The 22960-nt window shown below is 39.8% G+C and overlaps 1 protein-coding gene across 2 annotated transcripts in view; it reads left to right on the top strand.

The window, feature by feature from the left end:
- The window catches only part of LOC124777387 (pseudouridine-5'-phosphate glycosidase-like), a 143611-nt gene that overhangs the window by 37728 nt on the left and 82923 nt on the right, over positions 1-22960 (top strand). For both annotated transcript variants that reach the window (XM_047252778.1, XM_047252779.1), the window contains exons 2-3: positions 4592-4840; positions 22796-22930. In XM_047252778.1, the coding sequence (XP_047108734.1) occupies positions 4616-4840; positions 22796-22930 (360 nt within the window). In that variant the 5' untranslated portion in view covers positions 4592-4615. The remainder of the gene's footprint in view (positions 1-4591; positions 4841-22795; positions 22931-22960) is intronic.

Genomic DNA, 22960 nt, shown 5'->3' with positions numbered 1-22960 from the left:
AATTTTAATGGGAACACTAGTGCTTTTGGAGTCCTTATTAGTATCTGACAACCCTCTGTCTTGTCCTCTTCCACCCTGTTTCCTATTCCTACAGTTGCATGGGCCATGTCCAACCCCTCTTCAACCACACCATTGTGGCTGGTGACACAGCTGTAACTTTTACATCCATAGAAAAAACACTACACTTGTCGTGCACTCTCTTTGCTATATCTGCTTCCTCTAACTGTTTAGCTACCCTGATGACGGCTGCCAAATCCTTTGGGTTTTTCATCCGTACCCACATCAACATATCCTCAAAAAACATCTAGTGCCCTGTGTTCAGCCTCCTGCTCTATAACTTTGTCTGCATCATCACTTCTGGTTAACTCATAAGATTGCACATTTACACTCCTGGAAATGGAAAAAAGAACACATTGACACCGGTGTGTCAGACCCACCATACTTGCTCTGGACACTGCGAGAGGGCTGTACAAGCAATGATCACACGCACGGCACAGCAGACACACCAGGAACCGCGGTGTTGGCCGTCGAATGGCGCTAGCTGCGCAGCATTTGTGCACCGCCGCCGTCAGTGTCAGCCAGTTTGCCGTGGCATACGGAGCTCCATCGCAGTCTTTAACACTGGTAGCATGCCGCGACAGCGTGGACGTGAACCGTATGTGCAGTTGACGGACTTTGAGCGAGGGCGTATAGTGGGCATGCGGGAGGCCGGGTGGACGTACCGCCAAATTGCTCAACACATGGGGCGTGAGGTCTCCACAGTACATCGATGTTGTCACCAGTGGTCGGCGGAAGGTGCACGTGCCCGTCGACCTGGGACCGGACCGCAGCGATGCACAGATGCACGCCAAGACCGTAGGATCCTACGCAGTGCCATAGGGGACCGCACCGCCACTTCCCAGCAAATTAGGGACACTGTTGCTCCTGGCGTATCGGCGAGAACCATTCGCAACCGTCTCCATGAAGCTGGGCTACGGTCCCGCACACCGTTAGGCCGTCTTCCGCTCACGCCCCAACATCGTGCAGCCCGCCTCCAGTGGTGTCGCGACAGGCGTGAATGGAGGGACGAATGGAGACGTGTCGTCTTCAGCGATGAGAGTCGCTTCTGCCTTGGTGCCAATGATGGTCGTATGCGTGTTTGGCGCCGTGCAGGTGAGCGCCACAATCAGGACTGCATACAACCGAGGCACACAGGGCCAACACCCGGCATCATGGTGTGGGGAGCGATCTCCTACACTGGCCGTACACCACTGGTGATCGTCGAGGGGACACTGAATAGTGCACGGTACATCCAAACCGTCATCGAACCCATCGTTCTACCACTCCTAGACCGGCAAGGGAACTTGCTGTTCCAACAGGACAATGCACGTCTGCATGTATCCCGTGCCACCCAATGTGCTCCAGAAGGTGTAAGTCAACTACCCTGGCCAGCAAGATCTCCGGATCTGTCCCCCATTGAGCATGTTTGGGACTGGATGAAGCGTCGTCTCACGCGGTCTGCACGTCCAGCACGAACGCTGGTCCAACTGAGGCGCCAGGTGGAAATGGCATGGCAAGCCGTTCCACAGGACTACATCCAGCATCTCTACGATCGTCTCCATGGGAGAATAGCAGCCTGCATTGCTGCGAAAGGTGGATATACACTGTACTAGTGCCGACATTGTGCATGCTCTGTTGCCTGTGTGTATGTGCCTGTGGTTCTGTCAGTGTGATCATGTGATGTATCTGACCCCAGGAATGTGTCAATAAAGTTTCCCCTTCCTGGGACAATGAATTCACAGTGTTCTTATTTCAATTTCCAGGAGTGTAGTTTCCTAACCCTGTCCAGAAATGACTCCAGCAATTCATTCCATTCATACTGTATTGAGCTGCTCTCAGAGGCTGTTCTGCTTGCAATAGCTCTGAGTAAGCCTGTTCTGAAGTTGCTCAAATGTATATGCTTTATTCAACCCCTCATGGTACATTAGATACATTTTCACTTCATTTGCCAAGTGTAACTTGATCATCTGTAACTGTACTTCATCTCTCCACCTGCCAATACATGTGGCAGCCTCCTCATTTTCTATGAATGCTGGCACATTCTCTCTTGCCTTGCCTGAAAAATGTGTAATAAGATAGCAGCTGTAGAATCCAGTAACGTTGTGACTACACTGGATGTAGCTTTTGTTTTCTCTACTTCCTCTATCTTTTGTTGCATACATTTGTTATCTATCATCAAAGTATCTATCGGCATTGATGATTTCAGCCGTAAATAGAAATATTGAAGAAGGTAAGAAGATTTTTCTGTTTAGCAAAAGTGACAAAAAGCAGATTACAGTGTACCTGACGGCTCAACACAAAAGTTTTGTCTCAAGTACAGATAGACTTGAGGATCTGTGGACAAAGTTCAAAACCATCGTACAATATGCGTTAGATGAGTATGTGCCAAGCAAGATCATAAGAGATGGAAAAGAGCCACCGTGGTACAACAACCGAGTTAGAAAACTGCTGCAGAAGCAAAGGGAACTTCACAGCAAACATAAACATAGCCAAAGCCTTGCAGACAAACAAAAATTACGCGAAGCGAAATGTAGTATGAGGAGGGCTATGTGAGAGGCGTTCAGTGAATTCGAAAGTAAAGTTCTATGTACTGACTTGGCAGAAAATCCTAAGAAATTTTGGTCTTATGTCAAAGCGGTAGGTGGATCAAAACAAAACGTCCAGACACTCTGTGACCAAAATGGTACTGAAACAGAGGATGACAGACTAAAGGCCGAAATACTAAATGTCTTTTTCCAAAGCTGTTTCACAGAGGAAGACTGCACTGTAGTTCCTTCTTTAGATTGTCGCACAGATGACAAAATGGTAGATATTGAAATAGACAACAGAGGGATAGAGAAACAATTAAAATCGCTCAAAAGAGGAAAGGCCGCTGGACCTGATAGGATACCACTTCGATTTTACACAGAGTATGCGAAGGAACTTGCCCCCCCTTCTTGCAGCGGTGTACCGTAGGTCTCTAGAAGAGCGTAGCGTTCCAAAGGATTGGAAAAGGGCACAGGTCATCCCCGTTTTCAAGAAGGGATGTCGAACAGATGTGCAGAACTATAGACCTATATCTCTAACGTCGATCAGTTGTAGAATTTTGGAACACCTATTATGTTCGAGTATAATGACTTTTCTGGAGACTAGAAATCTACTCTGTAGGAATCACCATGGGTTTCGAAAAAGACGGTCGTGTGAAACCCAGCTCACGCTATTCGTCCACGAGACTCAGAGGGCCATAGACACGGGTTCACAGGTAGATGCCATGTTTCTTGACTTCCGCAAGGCGTTCGATACAGTTCCCCACAGTCGTTTAATGAACAAAGTAAGAGCATATGGACTATCAGACCAATTGTGTGATTGAATTGAGGAGTTGCTAGGTAACAGAACGCAGCATGTCATTCTCAATGGAGAGAAGTCTTCCGAAGTAAGAGTGATTTCAGGTGTACCGCAGGGGAGTGTCATAGGACCGTTGCTATTCACAATATACATAAATGACCTGGTGGATGACATCGGAAGTTCACTGAGGCTTTTTGCAGATGATGCTGTGGTGTATCGAGAGGTTGTAACAATGGAAAATTGTACTGAAATGCAGGAGGATCTGCCGCGAATTGACGCATGGTGCAGGGAATGGCAATTGAATCTCAATGTAGACAAGTGTAATGTGCTGCGAATACATAGAAAGATAGATCCCTTATCATTTAGCTACAAAATAGCAGGTCAGCAACTGGAAGCAGTTAATTCCATAAATTATCTGGGAGTACTCATTAGGAGTGATTTAAAATGGAATGATCATATATAGTTGATCGTCGGTAAAGCAGATGCCACACTGAGATTCATTGGAAGAATCCTAAGGAAATGCAATCTGAAAACAAAGGAAGTAGGTTACAGTACACTTGTTCGCCCACTGCTTGAATACTGCTCAGCAGTGTGGGATCCGTACGAGATAGGGTTGATAGAAGAGATAGAGAAGATCCAACGGGGAGCAGGGTATGCATGTGAGCCTGTTTGTTAGTATCTCTCCAACAGCAGCATCCTCACCTCAGAACTCATAGCAGGCTGGAGTGGCAGGGCATCACCACTGGACAGCAATGACTTAATTTGCTTTGGTTTTCTTGATTGGTCAACTCCTCCAAAGCCCTAGCAGAATTGTAAGATTTGTCAACTTTGCCTTTCCGAGGTGCTGGCTGACATCTGCTCTGTCAGTGATCTGGATGAGTGCTCTTGCATTCTGTATACCAGTTCTTGTGTAGTGGTGTCTGGACTTTATGCTGATGACTACTTCCCTCTCTATGATACTGTTCTGCTGATTGTTTCAGGGCAGTTCATTGTCTTGGCAGAGTCATGTGACACAAAAGCAAGAAACTTCAATTGTGTTCTGTAATTTGTTCTCACTCTCAACCTTGTCCTAGTCATTCCTCTCGTCATGGATGGTAAATATACATGATGTGTACTTGTAAATGAAAGTCCAATAAAGAAACTTTATTCCATATAAGAATTGTTTTAATTTAAATGACAGTAATTACAATGAAACATGTCTCATGAAACAGTTTTTCATTCTTTTCAGGGATACTTTTACCATATAGCTGCAATGTATCAGGTTCTTGGTACACTTTTGAAGCTAAATTCAAGATTTCTATATTCCAAAAAATTTATTAGTAAATTAAGTGCAGCAGATATTTCTTCAGAGGTCTTGCATGCTTTTGAGAAAGACCTACCAGTTGTTGCATTGGAATCAACCATAATCACTCATGGCATGCCATACCCAAAAAATATGGAAACTGCTTTGGAACTTGAGGATATAGTGAGGAACCAGGTAATTACTTAGTTTGCTAGGCAACAATGCTGTTTAGTGGTATGAGAATGTTGTTGATGATACTATTGTGTATCTGCCAATGTTTGTGCTTTACATTTGTTCCATATGATTTTAATTATATCTTCTGTAGTGTTTGAGGTTGTGCAGAATACTGTCTGCAACTTTTATTTTCTTTATGGATTGTGAAACTGCACTGAGAACTTTGATATACTGCATATAAAGATTTGTAGGATACAAGATCAACCAACACATAAAATCCAGTCATAATATTCATGTATTAGTTTATTTGTTTTGTTAAAAAATGTATGATTGGGTGAGGTAGACGTTTATGGAATGATTGTGGTACAGTTTACATCACAGATGAAATTTTTCAGTTCTCATGAATTAAATCACATTGTTAGCTTGCAAAGAGACTGCATAAAATTAATTTCTACTGCATACTTTATATTTTTTATCTTCTGGTCAACATTTTTTATCTTAAGGTTAAAATGTATCTGTCTTTTGCGGCTACCAAGAATAGATACTTAACTTCCTGGCAGATTAAAACTGTGTGCCGGACCGAGACTTGAACTCAGGACCTTTGCCTTTCACGGGCAACTGCTCTACCAACTGAGCTACCCAAGCACGACTCACGACCCGTCCTCACAGCTTTAATTCCACCAGTACCTCGTCTCCTTCCTTTCAAACTTTGCAGAAGCTCTCCTGCAAAGGCAAAGGTCCCAAGTTCAAGTCTCAGTCCGGCACACAGTTTTAATCCACCAGGAAGTTTCATATCAGCGCACACTCCGCTGCAGAGTGAAAATTTCATTCTGGAAATAGATACTTATCTTACTGTTTCTTGATAATCGTATGAGTAGTATGGATGTATACCTCTTTGCTCCAGTTATCTCCACCTGTAAGGAAGTCTTAGTCTCTCTGTAATGTCAGGATCAATTTGTTTTGGTTAATCAAATCTGCTAGATGATGCGGCTGAAACTAAAATGTGCTTAATGACTTTTTATATGCACTACAAAGATGATGTAAAAAATGTTACAATTATCATTCCCAAAATACAATTATCATTCCCAAAATCAGTCTCATGTAGCAAAATGGCAAAGTTGCAAAATTCAGTTCTTTTATTTAATTTATGATTAGTTTTGTGTTACCTAAAACCATTTTCAGATCATCAAGGCAGAAGGTTGAAATTACAACTTTTACCTATGAAGTGTTTTTAAAAAGGGTTTTATAGGTATATATTCTGTTAGTTTGCTTCTGGTTAAGTGTTTTACAAATAGGAAAAAATTCAAAAGGTGGTAATGTTCTTTTCAATGTCATACTATTAGGTTTCATTCCACACTAATTATGGTTCACAATGAACAATGTTATGTATAGCTGTACCACATGACTTTTGTCTGTATGCAACACAAGTGCCAGTGCAGTTGTTTACTGTCCATTGCTTTTAAATGTCGTGCTGTTTTCGGAAAAAAAAGTGCTTTTAAGTTTGTTGCTCTTTTTTGAAAGTTTTAAAGAGTTGAAATCTGGTAACTGATTTGCACTTTTTTTAAAATTATTTTTTGTTTGAAGATTGGAAATGCAATAAAGGAATTCCCTGCATCCTGATATATCACCCCTACTTGAGGTTTCGTTGAGGCAGTGTAGGAAGTAGACTATCAGTTGTATGTTTGTCCTGCCAATGTTCATAGAAAAACTTGGCTTTGATATGTACATTCTTAACATGGTTTGCATGCTATTACAGAATATACTATTTTGTTTGTTTGTTTGTTTATTGGATAAACTGTAATTTTAACTTTTGGTCTCACAAGATGAATTGAAAATGGGTTCAGGTAACCCAGAGCAATTAATCAAATAAATAAAAAAACTTAATCCTGCAATTTAGCTGTTTTCTACATCAGACTGGTTCACAAAAATTGTTGTCCCATTATTAACCCAGCGTTGCCAGAAATCCATGATTTAGAAATGTTTATAACTTTTTAAATACAAGTTTGATTTTGATAATGACATAAAATCTGGATCTTTACACGTATCTAAAACATAATTACAATCACATTTCTGTGTACAAATTTTTTATACATGTTTTCCAATAGAAACTACATTTCATCATAATTTTACTATATTTTGTTATTATTTAGATACCAGGTACCTCAGTATCATTAATGAAACCAATTAATGCAATTGCAGTGTGTACTTACTAAGTTATGAAAGTTTGCATGTACATTCAGAGTTAGTATTGGTTACTACAATATGGCATACATCACACTCTTCATTATATGACATCCTGTTCTGTTACTTGGCAAGCTTCACTTGGAATGTGACTATTATATTTTAGCAGTGTCTCTTGTTGGCCAATCTGGGGTCTGGGTCTGGGTCTGTTGTTGAACACATACAGTGCTTGTAAGATGATGGATTATTCTGGCCAGCGTGGTACACGGGAGAGCAATTGATTAATGGCAGCGGAAGTAATATTTCATTACTAAGTTAGTCTTGAGCACAAGAGTAAGAAAACAGTCCAGGTTTAGTCACTGAGATAATGCTAACAACAAATACCTACACAAACATACTGTTGTATACCTCCACGTGAACTAATCACGCTGTTTATAAGCTTTTCCTACGTAACAGTATCTTTATGCCAAAGCATGTAAAACATTAACTTTGTAATGGAAGGAGTATGGTTGAGGGGTTAAGAGAAGAAAGGAGACAGGGACATGGGGGGGGGGGGGGGGATGGGAGGGGGGAGAATAGGGGGAGGATGCAATGGAGGGATGGAGGAAAGAAGGAAAGACTGGCTGAGGGTTGAGAAGGAGAGACAGCAGTGGAACAGGACTGGAGTTTTGCACTGGTGAGCTCATTTGGGCAGGCATGGGCAGCTGCATATGTCACACAGTGTAGAGGAGGAGCAGATTGGGAGGGAGAGCTAGAACAGAGGAAGAGATAGACTGTGGAGAGGAGAGTGAGTTTAGAATTAGTTAAGTGGGAGTGCATGGGGACAGGGATGGAGGTGAGTGTGGGACAAGGGCTAGCAGACATCAGAACAAGGAGGACTGTGGCGTGTTGTGTCACTGCATGGTCAGCTTTGCTCTTGGCCGCACTTTGGTTGTAGACATTCATGCTCACATAAAAGACTGTGAAAAAGTTATAGCACAGCTGGTATGTGACTCGACTGTGAAGGGTATTGGTGTGGGGGAGTAAAGACCAACCATCCAATCACCGAGTTGCTCACTATTTAGTTCATATGGAGAAAATAGCTCTGGACATGCCACAGTTAGACCAAAAACTATTTATTGTACAGGAACTTGTTCTTTAGCACAAATGAATACGAGCACATAGTCTTCCTTCTACAGTGCTTAAATCACAGATATCCATCTTATCTCCTAACAATAACACCATCTAATTTTGACTGCTAGTCTCGACAATTGCTCACCAGCTACAAATATGAAATTATTTATACACCCTTAGTCTTTCTTCTTATCTGCCTGGCACTCAGACAACTTTTATGCTGCTGTAAATATGTCATTTCACATGCCACACAGCCTTAACAATCACTTGCCATGCTAGCCTCCAATCGACTACCACACAAGACAAAGATTCCTATAAAACAAAAATACCTTACATTCCCCATTAAATCCTTTTTCAAATATAGCAAATAGATTTTAAAAAAAGCTATGTAACTGGCACAATATACTAATGCACCTTACAATCATTCCTTATTATGATGAGGTCATATACAACACATTGATCACATAATACTTTGAAAAACATTACACACACACACACACACACACACACACACATATATATATATATATATGCATGAACCAAATAGATCCACCCTGTGTGTAAAATTCATTGCTCTCAATGTAAACATAGCAATCTTTTCATAAACAAAAGATATAATGAGATAAACTATTAAGCAAGATAATTTGATACAAGACATTAGTCTACAAATAATTCAGCTGTGCAACATCCCAACTCTATGTATTGATAGTAACCATTACTACATCTTCTTCACAACGATAGTAGCATGCTCCATTATGTGTGTGTGTGTGTGTGTGTGTGTGTGTGTGTGTGTGTGTGTGTGTGTGTGTGAGAGAGAGAGAGAGAGAGAGAGAGAGAGAGAGAGAGAGAGAGAGAGAGAGAGAGAGTGATGATGATGATAGAAAGGAGAGGGTGAAACCCAGTGATGACACATAGCCTACTCCTCGTAAATAGCACCAAGGCAGCTACCAAGCTTAAGTCCCCATCTGATGGATGGATCGCTATCAACACTGTCACATGCTCCGACTTCATGAGACTCTGTGGAGAGGTTTGGTATTTAAATCAGGATACTGGCGCAAAATCCGGTGGTCAAGAACTTCACACCACTACCTCTCCTTCTCTTAATAGCCAAGTATTGGTAGTGAAAATTTATGCCATGATCAGAATTCAAACCGGCTTACCTCTGGGTCAAGTGCCACTGCACCAGCGTGTGTTAGCGACATTGGCTGTGGAGGTGGGTTATAGTATACTGAGTGTCAACAATAAATTGATCTTCATCTTTATATTCTCTACATCTGGACTTCTACTTTTAATTGTCCACTGAAAGAGAAGAAAAAGGCAAATTAGTTAGAAATGAAGGAAATATACTTTTTGTCACACTAATATGTTGTTTATGTGGAATAATGTTCTAAATCCAGCCCTGTAATCATGTGTGATCAAAGCCTTCACAGGGCCACATACAACAAACATAGTTTTTAACATGTGAATTATGGCATTTGACATGTCCACACTTACATGATAACACCAGGTGATATGTGAAATACAATCAACACAAACTAAAATGTAACAATTACCATTTTTTGATCATGGAAAAGATCCCACAAAACCAATATACATTTCATCAAACGATTTGCTTCTGGTTTAGGTGCCACAAACTCCACTTTTGATTTCTGCAGAGGTCTGCCCTCAGCACAAATTTTACAGACTGCAGTTCAGTTCTTAATATCTACGTCTATACCACACAATATAGCGTTCCCTGATTTTATTTTTAGTTTTAAAGACACATAAATGTCCCTTCTTCTTGTCTGTGTTTTCCATATTTTCCTTCCCTCACCGATTCTGTGGAGAATCTCCTCATTCCTTACCTTATCAGTTCACCTAACTTTCAACATTCTTCTGTAGCACCACATCTCAAATGTTTTGAGTCTCTTCTGTTCTGGTTTTCCCACATTCCATGTTTCACTACTATACAATGCTGTGCTCTAAGTGTACATCCTCAGAATTTTCTTCCTCAAACTAAGGCCAATGTTTGCTAATAGTTGGCTTCTCTTGGCCAGATATGCCATTTTTGTCATTGCTAGTCTGCTTTGGATGTCCATCTTATTCTTACAATGAGGTTATCCCTAGCTCAATGTTTAATACATCGGGAAACTCCTGCCAGGTGGCATTAATTTTCTCTTTAACCAGTCCATCAAAATAACCAAAGAGATCAATGATGCTTGTGTGGACTACTTACTTGGGACAAGAGGTTCTTACATTGGTTGTCAGTAGCTTTGATGTACTCTTCCTTATACTGACAACTGGAATCTTAGTCTCTGGCTTAAATTTGAATTGAAAATTATTACCAGCCCAATCCAAAATGAGCCTTACTTCAGTGGAAAAAAAGAGAACTGATCCTAATATACTGTGTGCCTGCTATTATTTTAATTTTAATTTCTTTAGTACATGGGCCCAACCTCATCTTTACAAGAACCTCTCCTATAACCACCATATTCTTATTTTTGGCAGATGTATAATATTCCAGTTATTTTTACAATGGTGGCCATGTGCAATGTGTTTCGTGCTTTTCAGACCATTACTCATCTGAGGTGGTCACTGCACTTCCAGAATCCAATAAGGCACATAATAGCTCATCATTTATCGGACAATATACAAATGGTAGTCTGCCTTGATCTCAACATGTAACATCCTTCATCTAAAATGACCTTCCTTCCTGCAACCCCAGCAATGTTAGGTATGGTCCTGTTCCTTATTGAGCTCAAGACATTAACATAACATCATGTGTTTGCAATCTTGAAGCATGTGGCTGACCTGTTCAAATGCAAGACATCTAATTAGGTTCTGATAGCAGCCTTCTCCATTCTTTCCTTATCTATTATCCATATATATTATCCCCTGTACGTGCTGCTTGAAGTTATTTAATTCTTTAAACATCTTTATTATGAAAAAGATAGTTAGTTACTCACCATGTAGCAGAGATATTGAGTTGCAGATAGATGCAATGAAAAAACTGTCAAACAAGTAAGCTTTCAGCCAAAAAGGCCTTCTTTTAAATTATACAACATACACCCACACACACACTCATGCAAACTCAGCTCGCACACACATGACCACTGTCTCTGGCTGCCAAGTCCAGTCTCCAGTCCAGTCTGTCTCTGGCTATCAAGGCCAGTCTCCAATCCAGTCTGGCCTCTGGTGATGTGAGTGTGAGCTGTATTGGCATGAGTGTGTGTGTGTTATGCTGTCTAGTTTGGAAGAAGGTCTGTTTGGCTGAAAGCTTACTTGCCTGACAGTCATTTTGTTGTGCCTATCTGCAACTCAACATCTCCGCTATAAGGTGAGCAGGAATATATACTTTTCATAATATTATCATTATTCAGTACTGATTTTTCAGTTGTTTAAATGTCTCTGGTATTTTACAGGAAACTGCCCTCTACCTATCTTCTGGTCATAACCCATCAAGTATGTGCTGTATTGCCTCTGTATCTGTATATAGCAGGAAAATTGCAACATTGCCCATGCACTCTTTTGTATTCTGTTGACATAACTAGCAACTATTTCCTCCCAGTTCTGCTCATGACCATACCAAGAGTATACTAATCCCTGGAGTGCTCTGAGTATTGCCATATTCATACAAATCATGTATCACAACTCAATCTCATGCTCTTATCCAAGAGCTTCTAAGACCCAATCTGATATGGTCCCTCAGGTTTTAATCACCCAAATCCATAACAGGTCATGTTCCACCTGTCCTGTCGTGTGTTTGGCCTTGTAGGTCATTTAATATGTACATACACAAATCAAAAAAAAGTTTTGCATCATCCTGGTTCCCACAACTCTTGAAGATAGATGTTGACTGTGGATGTTTTATCATAGATACAGTCCCATTGACGGTTCAGAGATGTCACTAAACTTGCCCAAAAATGTAAACAACCATGCATGAGCAGTGCTTATTAGATAGAGGGGGTTGAACCATGCCTAGACGGTCAATACCGCGGTTCAATCACATCCGCATTGTTACTCTGTTTCAGGAAGGGCTCTCAACAAGGGAAGTGTCCAGACGTCTCAGAGTGTTCGGACATAGAGGAGATATAGAGAGATAGGAACTGTCGGTGACACACCTTCTCAGGCTGCCCAAGGGCTACTATTGCAGTGGATGACCCCTACCTATGGATTATGGCTCAGAGGAACCCTGACAGCAATGCCACCTTGTTGAATAATGCTTTTCGTGCAGCTACAGGACATCGTGTTATAGTTCAAACTGTGCACAAAAGGCTGCATGACACACAACTTCACTCCTGACGTCCATGGTGAGGTCCATCTTTGCAACCATGACACCATGCAGTGCAGTACAGATGGGCTGAATGACAAATGGACCACTCAGGATTGGCATCGCGTTCTCTTCACTGATGAGTGTCGATGTGCCTTCAACCAGACAATCATCGCAGATGAGTTTGGAGGCAACCCGATCAGGCTGAACGCCTTAGGCACACTGTCCTGTGAGTGTAGCAAGGGTGAAGTTCCCTGATGTTTTGGGGTGGCATTATGTGGGGACGATGTGTGCCACTGGTGGTCATGGAAGGCACCGTAATGGCTGTACGATATGCGAATGCCATCCTCTGACTGATAGTGCAACCATATTGGCAGCATGTTGGCGAGACATTCATCTTCATGGATGACAATTCATGCCCCCATCATGCACATCATGTGAATGACTTCCTTCAGGATAACTACATCCCTTAACTTGAGTGGCCAGTATGTTCTCCAGACATGAACCCTATCGAACATGCCTGAGATAGACTGAATAGGGCTGTTTATGGACCACGTGACCCACCAACCACTCTGAGGGGCCTATGCCAAATCACCATTTAGAAGTGGGACAATTTGGACCAACAGTGCCATGATGAACTTGTGGATAGTATACCATGACAAATACAGACATGCACCAATGCGAGAGGACATGCTACTGGGTATTAGAGGTACCGGTGTGTACAGCAATCTGGACTACCACCTCTGAAGGTCTCACTGTATGGTGGTACATCATGCAATGTGTGGTTTTCATGAGCAATAAAAAGGGCGGAAATGATGTTTATGTTATCTCTATCCCAATTTTCTGTACAGGTTCTGGAACTCTTGGAACTGAGGGGATGCATAACTTTTTTTTTATGTGTGTATTTACCACCTCTGCCATGAAATCACATGACATGGTCTAATTTTTTCACAGTTATGCTTGCTAGGGGTTAAATAATTTGTTGGACAAGTTCTTGTGTCTAAATTCAAATTGCCAAATGCCTCCATTCTGGTACTATTACTTGCTTCCATGTTTGGGTTGGCAACCTCTATTAAACACATTTATTAATTTAAAACAAGGTTCAATTTCAGAGAATGAATATTTAAATAATTTTATGCTACAGCAAATAACAATAGACAATTTACTCCAAAAACTTTGAGTTGTTGCGTTCACTTCTTTGGCTTGCAAGTTAAACCATAGGTTACAGGAAGCCATAGACATGTTCTCTTTGCTGACCAGTCACACATTATTCACAATATGGCCCCTGCTCATCTGAAAAATAAGCTACATTAGACTTTGGTCAAGATATAAGCTTGTAGTTCACATCCTTACCATCCTATCAGGCATATAACAGTGGTGCACGAAACTTAAGGATGAAAATAACTTTTGCATGATATGTAACTACCAAGTAACAGTCTGATGAAACTTAGACAGTACATAGAAAGAACTGCTACAGTGTAGTATAGAAGGTAAATGAAAGAAATATGCAATGAGATGAATGGAAATAACTTCTTTATTCAAGAGATTCTAATTAAACTGAAGTCACCACGATTTAAGATGGTCCCATGAACATTAAAAAGGTGGGATATGGTTATTAATAGAGCATGTGATCAACACGGATGGCAATAAATTCTCTGCAACCTTCTCCCATGCTGACCACAAGGCTGGTTAGGAGTTCTTGGAGCTCCTTTAGTAGGTTGTTCCATTCCCCCAACAGCACAGATGATAACTGCTGGGTGGTCATTGATGCATGTGGATGTGATGAAATGCATCTTGGGAACACATCCCACACACGCTCAGTGGGATTCAAACTGGGTGGTGGGCAGACCAGTCTTTCCTGAATATACTTTTATTCCAAGAGCTCCTCTGTCTGCACTGTGCGATGTGGTTAGACGTGTGGGAGAGGAGTGCAGTGTCACAGTAACACTGACCAGAGAGTATACTGAGTTCAGAAATTTGCGGGTCAGTGAGCACATGAAACATTATTCCTTCCCACACTATAACACCAAAACCACCAAAATGATAATGTTCATAGGTGCAAGACATGTTCCCATCTCTTGCTGTACGGGGGTACGTAATAAACCCAGGAACATTGTAAAACATGATCATTTTGATGGTCCAGGTGTTACGATATAGGGAAGCACAATGTTGCGTGTGTTTACCGACCTCCAAACCTTTGAAGATGGTACACTCAAACATCAACATTATTGTGAAATTGTATTCCTTCTCTGTGTACATGTTTTCAGGAGTGTACTCAGCCCTGAATTCATTTTTATGGATGACAGTCTGTGATCATATGGAATTGCAGAGGGGAACGAGCTCCTAAAATATAGAATGCTCAGCAAATGTATTGGCCTGCCAAACCTTCAGTTATTGGCTCATTCCCTGGTTTGGTCATTTGGAGAAAATAACTCTTCACATGTCACAGTTAGGCCAAAAACAACTTATTGTACAGAAAATTGTTCATTACCACAATTGAGTGCAAGCATATACTCGTTCTTCTGCTTTGCTTATCTCATAGTCTTCCATCTAAACTTCTAACAATAACACCATTTGATTTTGACCACTAGTTTTGACAATCAGTCGCCAATGACAAACATGAAATTATTTATATGCTCTTATTCTTTCTTATCTTCTTATTTGCTTGGCGCTCAGTCTACTTTTATGCTTCTTATAAATATATCAATTCACTTGGCACACAGCCTTAACAACTATTCACCATGCTAGCCTCTGCTTGACCACCACACAATCCAAAGACCCCTATAAAGCAGAGATACTTCACAACTGCTTTCACATGTGGTCCTGCCTCTGATATGGAAAATGTGATTGTGTGGGAACTGAAATAGAATGTGCAATGGGTGGGCGGGGAGGTGTGTATAGGACAGGTCTTGGATGTTCATCTTTATCAGGGATAATGAACCATGTGGTATGTGGTTGGGAGTTGATGTAGTATAAGCATGGAGTGGGATATCTTGTAGGTTGAGTGGGTGATGGAATACCTCTTTGGGAGAGGTGGGCATGTCCACTAACCAATTGTTTGTCCAAATCAGTGACTACAACCAAATTGTGGCTGAGAGTGGTTGTCTGTCGTGTGGCACAATGTGTTGTTTAGTATAACCTTGATCTAAATAACTGCTTCACAATCATATAAAACCACAACCTCAGATTCTCTGAATAGCATATGGGATTTGTCCTCACAACACATTTGCCAATTCCATAATCCTCCTGGCCTCAATCTCTGCTAGCCCTTGTTCCATACTGGGCATACACATTTCCACCTGTCACTATGCACCTGCTTCACTCATTCTGTACTCATTCTCTCCAGTCCGCAGTCTCCTTCTTCCTCTGATCTGTCTTCCCCTCCCAATATACTCCTCCAATTGATTGTGTGCCACACCCTCCCATCCCTCGGCAACCCTTTCCTACACCCCTCCCATCCTATCTCTGCCTCCTTTCTGCTCTAACTCAGCCCAACACAACCCCTCACCTCAGTCAATTTGCAATGCAGCTCTGAGGAAGGGCTCTATACACAAGTTTAGCATTGTTCTCAGTCATGTTGTAATTTTTGATAACTATGGGATCCTCAAATCCTAATTATTAATTTGATGGCAACATTCTTTGTAATTTTATAGAAAAGAAATTTGGATCAGTTACCAGAGAACTAAAATAAGTGTTGGCCTGCATCTTAAGAGAAATGTGTTGATATGGGCTGTAATACACTTGTACATCTGTTTTCAAGTTAGAAAGATCCTGCCTAATGCATAGAAAATTATGTGTTTGCAATACGAGTTCGTGAATAGTCATTAAGACCTTGGTTAAGAGATCTGTCTAAGCGTTTTTTTATTCTGTCAATATCAAATGCCTGTTTTAATTCAAAGTCTACAGCAGATTTCCTGTAAGGTTTTGTACACTGCTGTTTACTAGTTAATATGATATTATCTTTTAAGTCTTTGCATTGCAGACATTACATTAATGAAACCAGTTTATATTATTGGATAAGATTTTATTATGAGGCACATCTCAAAAAGATGGACTAGTTTGCTACAGAAGTTAACAATATATGAAGATTAGAAAAATATAATCAAATCCACAAACAAATACATTCAACTCTTTTTTTAAAAGTATTCATTATTATGCTTCAGCACTTCATCTACCATGGAACAGCCTTTTTAAATCCTTATCATATATTCCCACCATCTGAAATTTGCAACTGTTCCGTCAAAGCAGTAAGAACAAATCATTTGTTGAGATTTAAGAGAAGATCGTAATCAATATTGCAGTATGATGATTCAAAGTGCTGTGTTCGTACAATGTTTCCACCTAAATTTTGAAATTGTGTTGACAGTGTTTTTTAAGTGGATTTTTAAAGTTTGTGGAATTTGAATTGTGTGACTATACTGACATCAGAAATCCACATATTCCTTTATGATGTCTCATTTTACATTGATAGGACTTTATTTTCAAAGCCTTTATTTTTAAAGCCTTTTTAAACTCATTGCCACATGTAGAGGGAATAACAACATTGTAAGAGACTGTGGTAGCTGGGATCAGGGGCCACAGAAAGAGAACAGTGTCTGACAGTTTCCCAATTGGCACAACCAATAGATCTGCATTGCTACCACAGTTAAGTAAGTAAGAGGCTCCAGTAGAAGTAGGTGTAGTTAAGATGCAACAGAATCTCACTAGGAAACCAACAACAGTAGAAAGTAAGAGGAAAGTTCTGTTGCTAGGTAGCAGCCATGGAAGAGGTGTGGGCCAGATTTTGCAGGAAAAATTTGGTACCAGGTGCCAGGTCACAAACTTTCTCAAGTCAAGTGCATGTCTTAGCCAGGTGGTAGAGGATATAGGTTCCTTGTGCAAGGATTTCTCAAAGCAGGATCATTTGATGATAGTGCGTGGAGTGGGAAACAGTATTGATAGGGATCAGGGCTACAGTATTGAGTGTGACCTGGTGAAAATAGCCTCTGTAACGACCCATACCAATGTTGAGCTGATGCCTGCTTTTGTGCGGCATTAGCAGTCCCAGTTGAATCGCTCTGTCAAGAGGGTAAATATGGAGTTGTATCAGTTGCGTAGGGCGGCCACTCTGTCAGACATGCGATTGGTTTCTGTTGAGGCTATTGATAGGGGAGATTTCACAAGGCATGGCCTACACCTCAATAGGAAAGGGAAGGGTAAACTGGCAGGGTTGTTAGCAAAATCCATAAGGGGGGACACTAGTACTCATGGATGTACCTCTTTTTTAGACTGATATCAGTGTCCAATGAGAAGTTCAGGCAGGCAGGTAGGTGCTAAAGAGGTCCAAAACTCACAAGAGTCGCAAAACAGTAAAGTAAATAATAATGTTACCATATTTAAGCAAAATATTGGTGGATTAAAGAAAAAAGTAGATTCTAACAAAAGTAAAATAAAAAAATAATGTTACCATTTCGCACCAAAATATTCCAGGATTGAAGAATAAAATAGATGAGCTCCTGGTTTGTTTGGATGACATTGAATCTGATAATGTAATAGGTATACTATGCCTGTCTGAGCATCACATTGTGTCTGATATGTAAAAGGTAAATATCAGTGGTTATAAACTAGCTGCACATATGAGGAGAGAGAATAAGGTGAGAGGAGGAGTTGCCATATATGTCAAAAGTTCTCACTATTAAAAAAGCTTAGATACAAAAAAGTTTTGTCTAGAGCAACATATAGAAGCATGTGCCTGTCAGCTTAAACTGAAGGAGGGCTCTTTTATAATTGTAACAGTATATAGGTCCCCTTCAGGAAACTTTCATTTATTCCTGGAAAACTTTTATACCTTGTTGTGCTATCTGTCAGATAGGGGAAAGCAAATTATATTTGTGGGGACTTCAATGTTGATTAACTGAAAGAGTGTAATATGAAGAATGACCTGGAAGTCTTGCTTGGTTCTTTCAATTTGACATCTGTCATTTATTTTCCTACTCGGGTAGTAAAGGACAGCAGCACATTGATAGATAACACATTTATAGACCAAGATAAGTTTAAAAACATAAATTCTTGTCCTTTTGAGAATGACCTTTCTGATCACGCTGCTCAGCTATTTACAGTATATGACATAGATCCATTCAGTAATTCAAAACTACCCTCCAAAGTTGTGCATTCAGTTAATGACTCAATAATTAGAAATTTCAGCAAAAATCTTCAGCAGTTAGACTTGGATGAGGTGTACAAGGAACCCGATGCTAATTTAAAATATAACTTATTTCATGATACACGTGTAAGAGAATTTGAAAATTGTTTCCCCAAGAAAGTAGTTAAATCTAATTATAAGAAACCATGCAAAAAACCTTGGCTTACTAAAGGAATAAAAATATCTTGTAACCACAAAAGGGAACTGTATCTAACAACAAGAAAGAGTAATGACCCAGAAACAGCTAAAACAATAAAAACTACTGTGCGACATCAAGAAAGATTATTAAAAAGTCCAGAAGCATGTGCATCATGTCTGGGATTAATACCCCTGATAACAAAATCAAAACAATATGGAATATTATTACAAGGGATACAGGGCAACTAAGAGTTACAGGATGATGGCATTACCATCAAAGTGAATGGAAACTTGACAAACAACGAGCTGGAGGTTGAAAACATTTTGAATAATCATTTTTTAAATGCTGAAGAGAAAATAGTATCTAAATGTTCATTAGAAGAAGCAAGGCAGTTAATAGAAGAGGCCTTACCCACACATGTTGATACAATTGAAATTCCACCCACCTCTTCTTCTGAAATTAGGAAGATAATAAACTCTCTCAAGAATAAAAGCTCACATGGCTTTGATGGCATTTCCAGCAGGATAATAAAAGCTTGTTCCCAAGAGATAAGTGGGATTCTTAGCCACATATGTAATTGCTCTCTGAAGCAGGGTAATTTCCCAGGTAGACTGAAGTATGCCATTGTTAAACCACTGCATAAAAAAGGGGATACGTCTGATGTCAACAACTACCGCCCAATCTCTCTTCTGACTGCCTTATACAAAATTCTTGAAGAAGTAATGTATTGTACAGTAGCTTCACACTTTTGTAAAAATAAAGTTGTAACAAAATGTCAGTTTGGTTTCCAGACAGGTTTTTCAACAGAAAATGCTATATATCCTTTCACTAATGAAATATTAAATGCTCTGAGTAACTGGAAGTCACCCATTGGGATTTTTTGTGATCTCTCAAAGGCTTTTGATTGTGTAAATCATGGAATACTTCTAAATAAGCTCAAGTACTGTGGTATAAATGGGACGGAGCTCAAATGGTTTAAATCATACCTAACTGGAAGAGTGCAGAAAGTTGAAATAAGCAGTTCACATAATGTACAAAAAACTGGTGATTTCTCAAACTGGAGAACAATCAAGAATGGGGTGCCGCAAGGTTTGATCTTGGTTCCTCTGCTGTTCTTACTATAAATATTAATGACTTGCCATCCTATATTCACGAAGATACAAATCTGGTACTTTTTGCTGATGATACAAGTATAGCTATCACACCCAACAGACAAGAATTAACTGATGAAATTGTAAACGATGTTTTTCAGAAAATCATTAAGCGGTTCTCTGCAAATGGGCTCTCATTAAACTTTGACAAAACACAGTATATACAGTTCCACACAGTAAATTGAATGACACCATTAATAAATATAGACTTTGATCAGAAATCAGTAGCTAAGGTAGAATATTCAAAAGTTCTAGGTGTATGCATTGATGAGGGGTTGAACTGGAAAAAACACACTGAAGATCTGTTGAAACGTTTGAGTTCAGCTACTTATGTTATTAGGGTCACTGCAAATTTTGGTGATATACCGTATTTACTCGAATCTAAGCCGGTTTTTGTAATCCAAAAAACCGCCTGCGGCTTAGAATCGAGTGCAAAGCAAGGGGGAGTTCTGAAAAATGTTGGTGGGTGCCGCCACAACTAACTTCTGCCGTCGAATATATGTAGCGCCACACAGGCATGCTTTGTAGGCACAAAGATAAATACTGGTACCAAAATCTCTGCGTCAGGAAATAAATTAAAAAAAAAAAGAAAAGTGGAAGACGAGCCTTTTTCCTCCGCTCAGAGTTTCGACCACTGCGTTTTGGTACATTATCCAACGAAGTAAATACAAATTCTGTATTGTTGATCTTCGAATGTAGCAGCATTTCAATGTACTACGAAAATCCGACTGGCAAGACTGTTTGGGATGTTTGTCAATATGGCCAACTCTACGTTCTGAATTTTTTCCTACCTGTGAGAAGAGATGGTTGCTAATAGGAGCTTTTATGAATTGTGAATCACATGTAGTATTCTCTTCGCCATAAGATTAATACGAATATAAACATTTTGCCATGTATTGTTTCGTGTTTGCTACTATCTCATTTAAATCCTGTCTGCCTAATAAACTACGAAACTAGAGTGAGACAACAGCAAACGCGGAACAATGTACATATCATGTCATGTTTATATTCTTATTATTCTTATGCCTGATAGTGATACAGTCAGAAATGAAGCACGGCAACTGACTAGATTTTTAAATCTAAGATGACTAATTTCTGTGCAGAATGTAAAGAACTAAAGAGGCGCCTGCAAAGATTTTCAAACGGAGAAAAATTTTCGCTAAAATTTCGTTCAGAACATCGTCTATCATACGCAGTCTATTATTTGGTTCTTGTTGATCATTATCAAAGAAAGAAGTAGTGTAAGTAACAACAAATGTTTCGCTAATGAGACGACTCCTCTCTATTTTTTTATTTGTAAGCGGCGGTAGCGCGCACAAAAGCAAGCCACGCCACGAGCGGCGACAGGCCGTAAACACACACTATCAGAATGCAACAAACAATGCATGACACAGTACAGTAATGCATTTTCAGCTTAGAGTGACGTAAACACCTATAACAAAGAGAACGGCACTTATCAGATCAAAGAAAAATAAGCAATCAATTCAAACCACATGAAGCACGTGAAAAAGGAAGGATATCCGTATAAATACGGACGGAGCGCGTGACGCGTAGCAATGGCTACCTGGTAAACCGTAACTGCTAAGCTTACGACTTGAACCAAACTACTGCAGCTGTATCGTCATTTATTCGACCTAAATTGTGTCTCATATTACAACTAGGCGAACTTTGTTTCGATTTGGAGGTGCGACCTAAAACTTTTCTCTCCCCTTGATTTTCGAGTCTCAAATTTCAGGTGTGGCTTAGATTCGGGAAAAATTTTTTTCCTTGATTTTGAGTCTCATTTTTCAGGTGCGGCTTAGATTCAAGTGCGGCTTAGATTCGAGTAAATACGGTACATGTCAGTAAATTAGCTTGCCATGCCTATTTTCGTTCTCTGCTTTCATATGGCATCATATTCTGGGGTAACTCATCATTGAGTAAAAGAGTGTTCATCGCACAAGGGTGTGTAATCAGAATAATTGCTGGAGCTCATCCAAGATCATCATGCAGTCTCTTATTTAAAGAGCTAGGGATCTTCACTGTAGCCTCACAATGTATATGTTCGCTTATGAAATTTGTTATTAACAATCCGAATGAATTCAAAAGTAATAGCAGTGTACATGGATATAACACTAGGAGAAAGGATGAGCTTCACTACTCAAGGTTAAATCTAACTTTGGCTCATAAGGGGGTAAATTATGCTGCCACAAAAGTCTTTGGTCACTTATCTAATAGCATCAAAAGTCGGACAGATAGCCGTATAGCATTTAAAAGGAAATTAAAAGAATTTATAAATGGCAACTCCTTCTACTCATTAGATGAATTTTTGGATATAGTAAGTGGGTAATTTCCCCACCCCCCCACACACAAAAAAATGAAGTTTTGTGTAATGTAATATCTTGTATTGACACCTTTTATTAATAACCTGACACATTCCACATCATTACGAAGTGTCGTATTCAAGATCTATGCAACAAGTACTAATCTAATCTAATCTAATATAATCTGTGGTTACTCACACACAGATGCTATACATATATTACAACCCAAGAGAGCTCTAATCATTGCAGACTGTTATTTTTTCTTGTCAGAGCACCCTTACCCCATGTAAAACTTTCCTGTCTCACTTCACATGAAACTGCAATTTCATCAAATTGAGTGAAGAATAGTACTGTGTTGCTTATTTAGAAATACATTATACTGCACAATATACTGCAAATTTTCTTGCTTTCCTTGCAAACTGACCTGGCTTTCTGATTTGATATTCAGTTCTGGTTCTACAGTTAATCATTTCCACTGTAGTAATACAACATATTAAATTGGAATATTGACCAACATACTCCACAATAATCATTTAAGTTAGAGTGTCATGTTGCAGTAATTTTGATTTATCTCGACACAAGTAGTACTGGTAAGTCAATTTATTTAATAAAAAGATGAATTTGAAGTTTAATTATTAACCAGAGTTACATTTCTGTAGGGAGCTGTGCCTGCCACTGTTGCAATAATGAAAGGCCAGATCAAAGTAGGATTAAACAAAGATATGATTGCAGAGTTGGCCTCTTCCAAAGCTGTCAAAACATCACGTCGAGATTTTCCATATGTTATGAGCAAGGTACTGTATGCAGCACTTTCAGTCAGTTTA

The sequence above is a fragment of the Schistocerca piceifrons genome, chromosome 2 (genome assembly GCF_021461385.2).
Source record: "Schistocerca piceifrons isolate TAMUIC-IGC-003096 chromosome 2, iqSchPice1.1, whole genome shotgun sequence".
NCBI classification, from domain to species: Eukaryota; Metazoa; Arthropoda; class Insecta; order Orthoptera; family Acrididae; genus Schistocerca; species Schistocerca piceifrons.
The sequence above is the reverse complement of the archived record's forward strand: the minus strand, read 5'-3'. Positions and strand labels throughout refer to the sequence as shown.